At 40.5% G+C, this 9,371-nt stretch overlaps 1 protein-coding gene across 1 annotated transcript in view; it reads right to left on the bottom strand.

The window, feature by feature from the left end:
- Positions 1–9,371, bottom strand: part of LOC101859315 (sulfotransferase family cytosolic 1B member 1) — a 12,180-nt gene that overhangs the window by 811 nt on the left and 1,998 nt on the right. Inside the window, exon 2 of the mRNA XM_013080102.2 lies at positions 1,256–1,827. Coding sequence (XP_012935556.1) covers positions 1,256–1,777 — 522 coding nt within the window. The 5' untranslated portion in view covers positions 1,778–1,827. The remainder of the gene's footprint in view (positions 1–1,255; positions 1,828–9,371) is intronic.

Raw genomic sequence — 9,371 nt, 5'->3', positions numbered from 1 at the left:
TAACTCTTTATCTCGGAGGGGGGTAAACCCACTATGCTGGGGCCCTTTTTTTGTACTAAATTTAAAAATGACAAAAACATCACTAAATTGGTCATTAAATCAAAACAAGTGAACCTATAAATTGACAGTTCGTCATCTAATGAATGAAATCCCGATGAAAGAAACCTTTTCTCGGCAATTGCCAAAAAGCTTTTTGATGTCGAAGTCGTTGTAAAGGAATGTGCCTGAGCCGCTGTCAGCAGCTCACTGGCACAGCGGTTCCAACCGTGAGCCGCTGCGAGAAGCTTGCCGGAGATAAAAAGTTAAGAAACTACTTTTTTAAGACAAAGAAATGACTTACGGAATTGTGACCTTTGACTTTTCTGAAGCAGTCAAAGCTTCTCTTTATTTATTTATTTGAGTAAAGAGAAGCAGTTGGACGTCAAAACAAAAATTCTCCAAATTTCTAGTGACAGTAACAACAAACAGGTGAGACATAATATGTTTTTGCTCCTTTCCTTACTTGGAGGAAATATGAGCATTTCATTTAACAACTAACAGGTTGATTCCCCTTATTCGCGTCTCGTGCACCAATCTGCCAACAAAAATGAAGTCAAACCAATAATTAGTTTGGTGAAAGCTGTGACCAGTACCTCATACGTGCGAGCGAGGTCGGGGTTCACCATAATCTGACCAGCCTTTGGTGGCTCCCCGTTCAGTAACAAAGACTTCCCGTGAAGATTTTCCTCTCTCTGAAGAACGTCAGCTCCTGTGAAAACATTATGTGTGCGGCATTATGGTGATATCACAAGTGTGTCAAAATAATGAAATCGAAGTAGCCGCCATGTATCTACCTTTTTAGTCATTTTTATTGATTTTATGGAGGAAGGCTCAAGGCCTTTTATGTCCATTTTAAACCACATTCCTGCCTAGATTTTACTGAAAAACATTGATCAAAGGCACACAAAAATGTAAATTAGCAATTTCCAAGGACACTCAAGTCTGGGAAGGAGTTTTTGTTTAAGATGACCAACCCAAAAAAAAAAAAAGAAAAAAAAAAGTAAATTAGAGAAAGAAAAATTTTCTTTCAGAAAATCAAAAAACAAAAGTTACAAAATCTAAAGATAAATTATGGAATAAAATTAAATTTAAACCAAAGACGACGAAACACCCAACCAAACCTACCATACCCCTCTCCCCCACCCCCACCCAAAGCAAAAAAAAAAAGCAAAAACAAAAAACACCAAAAATAAACAAACAAAACAAAGACAATTACTAGAAGTTCCACAAACTCGTCCCAGCTTCCAGAAAACCCCAACTTCTTAATGCGCGTGGAGTTCATCAGCTTGTACTGCGAAACCATGGCGTCTTTAGGGTTCCTCAGAATGTACACGATCTTGGTCTTCCTCTCAGACTCAAACGCTTGCCTCGGAAGAAAACGAAGCTGGCAGTGTGACGTCAGCACTCTGGGGGAAGAGGCTTTCTGAAGAACCTTCGTCACCCGATCGCCCATCATTTCGAGCTGCAATTCAAAGAAGTTCCTTTTGGAGAAGTCGGTGCCCTGCCCCAGAATCATGTTTAGAATCTCGAACGCCCAGTGGTTGCCAGATCGGAGGAAACCGGTGGTTATGACATCATCGGGCCTAAGCTCCGCCCCTCGGATGAGGGAGAACATGCGCTCAAAGCTGTTGACTCGCTCGTACGGGCAGTAGGGCACGCCCTCGAATACGCGAAGGTCCATCTGGGCAGACACGGCTCGTGCCCTTTCAAGGAGTTCGTGGTTTTCCTCGTCGGCCATTTTTTATTTCGTTTGTCGCTGCTTTTGCGCCTTGGGTGAGATCAAGAGACCTGTGAATAGACATTTTCAAGACATTAATAAAATCGATATTATCATATATTCTCCGGTGTATATTATATAAAATGGCATTCTGGAACAGGGGCGAAGGCTGACTTGTTTGACAAGGTAATCAAAGTGAAACGGGACCAGATATGGCCTGTATATATCACACAAGAATCTTACTCGAGGCGGTGACTCTGAGTTGTGAATGAAAACAAATCCGGAATTCATATTGTATGTTCAACCGCCAAAATAATCGGGAAAGTATCTTATTAAATATCAGTTCCAACTAAAATTAAATTTAACTTCAGATGTGAGATGTGAATACATAAACACAAAGCAAAGAAACAGAGATGTCAGTACTAGATCTATATGTTATAGATCTACCAGTAAGTCTAACTCTTTGGTAGAAAATGACAATTATCATTTTTTAAATTTCACATTTGGCAGTTTTTGTTAGCCTTTCGCGGCCAGGAGCTGGTGTCATAATCGAGGTCATGATCTGATTATAGGACGGGAACAAGTCGAGGAAAAAAAACAAGCACACGCAGTAGTCAAGAGATTATTAGGAGTTAGTTCCCCTCACATTTGTGAGGTAGACTCGACCAGCGTTAGTTAGCATAAATAATCAGGGCTTGAGATTGATTATAACTGTGGCCCCAAAGGGGTGAACAGGGTATATGTGGCAATGAAACAGCTTGGACTGCTATGTACATGTTCCCTTCAACTCTATTGATAGACTCTTCCAGCCTCACTTTAAGCTTACTTAATCAAAGCTTGCGACTGCTTATGGAGTGGCCCGAGAGGGGTGAGGAGGCTATTTCCGTGGCTGTGAAACCGTTTTGAATGTTAGGCATACTGTTCATTGTTGATTACGAACGTCTTTTTACATTTAATTTAAGAGGTTTACGTTTAAGGATGAATTTGACAGCGGCAATGTTTCAAAATTAGGAAGGGAAGCAGTGATTATTTGATTATATAGACGCTTGGCCCCTGTTCTGGAAATATTACCCTACTGGTGTCTGTGGTGTAGTGGTGAGACGATTCGACGTCGCACGCAAGTGTTTGATTTCCGTAGATTGATTATCTTCATCAGTCTGTTGGGGTATTGTAGCCTTCTCAACTCGGGTTGGCATGACACAGTCAGGGTCTAAGCCAGCCTACTTAATGGTCTAAATCCTCAAAGCCCACTCATCAAAGTAAAGCAGGTGGTTGAAAGGCGCCACGGGCAGGTACTTACTACTTCTTAACCGTTCCTCTGTTTGATCCATCTCTATCCATCTTACTTTTTTCTACAGCACAAAACGACCAGCTGGGAATCTCAACCTGGCTCAGAGAGGCATTGTGCGTAGCTCAGCATAATACCAACAGAGATGTCGCGGGTGAGTGAGGCCCACTTGGTCTCGGTGGTCTCCATTCAGAGCTTACTTGACCAACAACGCACATCCGGGGTCTCTGCTCTCTGTGAGGCCCACATCGGGGTAGCAATGACGCCATGCGCGAAAGACTATATTAACATGTATTATTTTAAGAAGGCCGGAGACCTCAAGCAGACGTTCATTGGGCCTTGATCCCGTTGTGCTATGGTACGAGTAACGTGTAATACGCGGACAGACACGGGATGGAAATCTTAGAGATGGGATGTTCGAATTAAACGTCCAACTTCGATAAGACCGACAGGACTATGAAAATAAACACTACAACTCAAGCTCAAGAACACTCCACTGGGGATACCCACTTCTATTCGGACTGACGACGACGTACTCGTTAGAATTTTTGAAAGGCAAATGGCGAATACAAGAAAAACTATTTACAGACTAATTGGTCACTGTAAATTCGCAAATTTTGACGCTATTTTTCTGGCGCGCTATTTTTAGGTCAAAGTTCCCTTTGTCGGTTAATTCTTCTCTACACAAAAGCCATTGCGTGTGCACAGCTAGTACTAAGGCCCAGTTTTTGCAGGGCCTAACAACTGGCATCGTACACAAACACACACACACACACACACACACACACACAGACATAACATTGCACACACACACATATATACAAACATGCAAGTACACACACACATACACACACACACACACGCACACCCACAAACACACACATAAGCGCGCGTGAGCGCAAAAATGGCCACGCCCACGCGCACACACGGTACACACACATACCCCACAAACGAACATAAACTGAGAGACACAGTTGAGGCCTGCCTCCCAAAATATGAGCCAGATTGTGCCTATGATTTTCATGATTACTTGGCTCGGATCTACACCTACATTAAAACATCTTTTACATTTCGGTCGTTAAAATGCTATGTAGGTCATATAACAAACACACACACACACACACGCACACACACACACACACACACACACACACACACACACACACTTACACACACACACACACACATGAATGAAAAACAAGGAATAGAATAACCCAAATTAATTCGAATGATTTATATGTTAGTTTTCGCCACCATCGACTCGACAAAACTAATAACAGTAATTATTGTTGCTTCGACTCTGATTGTTTCAGAAAAAACACGGGCTGAGCACGACGAACGGTCTAACAAACAGACGAGGGAAAAAACAAACCCCTCAATATATAATAACTTAATCATTGCTCTAGATTCAAAGCCACGTCTTCTGTACGCGTAAACAAAGACCCTTACAATTTAATTACCACTGCACCAGAGACGCCGGTAAATTTAACCACGCCCAGAATAAATAGATACAACATTAAAACCAAATGGACTGCCAGTAGAGTGCCATTCGTCAGCAGTAATTTCTGTTATATATAAATTGAAAAAAAAAGTAATAATCTTCGTTGAGTTAAACGCTAACGTACAGATTCAGTTGGAGGAAAGAAGCACACAGGTAATTATATAGCTGACAAAAACAAAGCAAAATAAAATAAAAATTACAGATGGAAAATTATGAAGTTGGGCCTATCAGAAGCGCTCTGACCCAATCGTCAGTCGAAAATTACTTGACCGCAAAGCATGAACAACGCGAATATATTATTATAAGAGGACAAAGGACCCTGAGGAAAAACAAAAAACAAACACACACACACACACACACACACACACACACACACACGTGTGAGTGTGTGTATGCGTGTGTTAGTGTGTGTGTGTGTGTGTGTGTGTGTGTGTGTGTGTGTGTGTGTGTGTGTGTGTGTGTGTGTGTGTGTATAAATACGTGGGTTTTTTTTAACAAATCGGCACCACAAAAATAACATTTTAAATATCATCGATTCATTTTTTGGCTCTGTAACAACAGAACACACAGTATTATATAATTAATTAGATTTAAAAAACAACATTTGACCCAGAACCAACGAGCCTGGTGCAGATGCTAGCTTCTTATAAATTAAATGTCAAGGGGAACAGAGCGATAACTAGGACTTGTTTACACCCCCTTGACTCCCGGCAAGGCGCCGGGGTCCTTACTGTTTTATAAATAATGAATTATGTACATGTATTTATAATTAGATAATTCATTTTGATCTTTTTTCTTGAGGACGTGGGGTGTCCAACTGGACTTACGTAATTCATTTCGAAAGAGAAGAACTTGGTGCCCCCCCCCCCCCCCGGTCAGTACCCTAAGATTAGTACATTGTAGTTAGTAAGAGTAAGATTATTAAGGGTAAGAGTAAAATTCAGAGTAAGGATAAGAGTAAGGGTAAAAGAAAGGCTTAAGTAAGAGAAAGGGTAAGAGTAAAAGAGTTTAAATCAGAGAAAGGGTAAAAGTAAGAGTCAGGGCAAGGGTTAGAGTAAGAGAGAGTTGTAAGAGTAAGAGTAAGAGTAAAAGCAAACGCAAGAGCAAGAACAGGAGCAAGAGGCAGAGTGAGGGTGAGTGATTTTTTATAAAAGTGTTTTACGGCGCTCGCAACTGCATAAGGTCATATGAGCGTGCGGGACACAGCATAATAAGCATTTCCAGTTGTAAGGAAATTTAAAATTTTGCCCGGGTGGCAGCAGAAGCCAACGCTTATTATATTATCAATTTTGGACCACCAAAGGATCTTTACCGTGCGCAACTTGCAAACGGGACCTCCTAGATTTTTCGCCCTTGTCCGAGAAGGGTAGGTGTAGATCTTTCCTACCAGACGATCAGGGGTGTGGTTGAAAGACAGAAGACAGAAGAAGACAAGGAGTAGCAGTAGAAAGGCTGCAGAAAGAGTCAGGAGCCCAGAGGAATGGGCAAAGGAGGTGAGGGGGATAGGGGCAGAAAGTGGGGAAGACGACAGAACATTGCTAGAGAGCAGGAAAGGAGGTTAAAGGAGGCAATTTTAGAGAAGAAAAATTCCCGTCACTATCCGGCTTCGAACCCGGGACCTATAGAATGAGAGGCAAACACCATAACCTCTAGGCCACGAGAGCCCTCGGTAAGAGTGAGAGTGAGTTAGGGTAAGAATGAGAGTAAGAATAAGAATAAAAGTAATACAAGTACTGAGAGTAAGAGTAAGAATATATAGGTGAGACTAAGAATATAAGTAACGGTAAGAATGAATAAGGGTAAGATTAAGAGAAATAATAAGAGTAAGAGTAAGAGTAAGAATAAGGGTAAGATTAAGTGAAAAAATAAGATAAGAATAAGAGAAAGAGTAAGAGTAAGAATGGGAGTAAGAGTAAGAACAAGAGGGTGAGTTAGAGTAAGAGAAAGAGTAATAATGAGAGTAAGAGTAAGAGTAAGAATATAACTTATAAGTAAGAGTAAGAGTAAGAATAAGAGAAAGAGTAAGAATAAGGGTAATAATAAGCGTAAGAGTATGAGTAAGGATATGAGTAAGAGTTAGAGTAAGAATAAAAGTAAGAGTAAAAACAAGAGCAAGAGTAAGAGTAAGAGTAAGTGTAAGAGTAAGAGAAAGAATAAGAGTAAAAGTAAGAGTAATTATAAGTATAGTCGTGGGGGGGGGGGGGCAGCTAGAATAGGTGACAAAAGCTAGGGAGGAATAAAAAAGCAACAACAAATGAATTAAATTATAATTAAACATGAACAAATATACAGTAGCAAGCCGACAAAACGGCTTTTTTCATTTTAGTGCCAAAATGTTTTATTTGCTAAATCGAAAGTCTGATTGTGTGGTAAAAAATAAAAGTGAAACCGACTAGTTTTTGAATAAATTAGAATTCAGTATTCGGAATGACTCTACATTTTAATGATTACGCTGACAAACAAGACCCCTCTTTTTCTCGAAACTGCTAGCATGCTGTTAAGGAAAAAAGGCGTTTTGTCAGCTTCCTGCAATATAGTCCCTGTTAGTCATAATCTCTTATTGTTCCATTGAAATGTTAGAATATATCATTGTACCAATTCATTCGCATTCTCTGCCGTCGTCAATGATGGTTTGGTACGAGGAAGATCACTCGAATAAAAAGGACACAGAATAACCGCCCCCCCCCCCCCCCAGCCCAGAAAAAAAGAGAGAAAGAAAAAAGAGCAATAGTGAGAGTATGGGCTCAACACTACTTTGAGCACTGTTAGATTTTTCAAGAGGCGGGACCTCCCAATTTATTAACCATTTCCGATAGAACCCAGTTAAATGGATTGAGACCTTTGTACACTCCACATGAAGAGTTCAAGAACGATCAGTCGGGGGTTCATGTTCTGCAGTTCAGTATGATACCAATTGAGGTAATACAGTAACCAAGGATTAGAGGGAAACTATTCCAAGTCCAAGAAGTAGAGTTTTAATTAACTTCAGTCCTCCCCAGGACTCGGAACTTTGAGATATATAAGCCTAACTGAAACTCTCTCTCTCTCCCTCTCTCTCTCTCTCTCTTCCCCCACCCCCTTCTCTTTATTTCTCCCTCTCTTTCTCTGTCGGTCTGTCTGTCATGGCCTCTCACTCACTCTCTCTCTCTCTCTCCCGCGCTCTCTCTCTCTCTCTCTCTCCCCCTCTCTCTCTCTCTCCCTCTCTCCCTCTCTCTCGTTTGCCTATAGCTCTTTCTCCGAAAAAAGTCCCTAAAACTCTCCACACAATCCATTTCCATGAACACCCTGTTGAGGAAATGAACCGGGGTTTTCCGTACGGCAGTTGAGCACCATACATACACACACACACACACACACACACACACACACACACACACACACACACACACACACACACACACACGCATATATATATATATATATATATATATATTGAACCACAGGCATATCTTAGGTGCTATATAATAATAAAATAAGGCCAACAAGGATCCAGGCCCCCCACACTCCACCCATAAAACAGTTTTTTTTAAATGCAACATCTGGAATTCATTTTGCGTTAACACCATATTTATATATTCTGACCTATTTCCGTTATTTGTTTTATTTTGTTTTTTGTTTTCAATCGGATGTCATATTAAACCCGCGGGCACATTGACGGAATTCTACAACGAAAGTCCTCTTTTAGTTTTAGTTTTAGTAAGAGTTTTACGGCACTTGCAACACAATAAGGTCATATAAGTGCCGAAGATTTGAAGTGTTACAACAAGAGAGTAACAAACGTAAAAAAAAGAAGGAGGAGAGATCAGGACGATAGATGTTCGATAGGAAAGAAGAAGCAAACCACACCAGAGCACCCGCCAACGTCCCACAGTCTTTGTGTGTGTGTGTGTGTGTGTGTGTGTGTGTGTGTGTGTGTGTGTGTGTGTTTGTGTGTGTGTGTGTGTGTGTGTGCTGACGATCGAACATAGAGACAGAAACAACTGTTCTATCCATAAATGTAAATAAGAATGTTTTCGCATTTTGTTGTTGTCGTATTTCGTTGTTATTGTTATTATTGTTTTGTTTTTGTTCTTGAAAGTGGATGCTGATTGTGGTAAAAGTCCTCACGACAAAAAATTCATAAGAAAGAAAAAGACTGCAAGTGTGTTTGTTTTATGTTTTTGCCACACCATACTCGTGCTGTTTATCATTTATGTTTTAGAACTCTGAAAGCGAAACTGAATCATCCAAAATATTGCCCTACCTTTAGCTATGGACATGAGTACCTCTTCTAGCTCTTTCAAAGTAAAGAAGAAAAATGCATTCATTATTTTTTTAAGAAAGAAAAGAAGAAAGACAACAGTAGAGTAGATCAACACTTGAAAGCAAATATATTTTTTCTATGTCCCCAAATGAGTGGCAAATGGTTCAAATGACAATAAGTAAGGCTAGTTCAGCTTTTAAATACGAACTCATGATATTATTTACAGGATGGATGTTTAATTTTTTTTTTTGTGTACAGCCGTGAAAGAGATCGGGGGAAAATTGCTGATTGAGCAATTTGGTCGCGGGATTAATCTTGCTATTATTCATAAAATTGCGGACCTAATTTAGTTTTGTTAAATGTTGTAAACATTATACATGCACGCACGCACGCGCGCGCGCACACACACACACACACACACAAACACACACATGCTCGAGCGCTTACACACGTAGACAAACGCACGCACACATTCACTCTCACACACACATATACACACAACTACACACACATACACACAACCACATACACACAACCACACACCCATACACACACACACACACACACACACACACACACACAT

This window comes from Aplysia californica, unplaced genomic scaffold (genome assembly GCF_000002075.1).
Source record: "Aplysia californica isolate F4 #8 unplaced genomic scaffold, AplCal3.0 scaffold00075, whole genome shotgun sequence".
NCBI classification, from domain to species: Eukaryota; Metazoa; Mollusca; class Gastropoda; order Aplysiida; family Aplysiidae; genus Aplysia; species Aplysia californica.
This window is presented reverse-complemented; position numbering and strand designations above follow the sequence as displayed.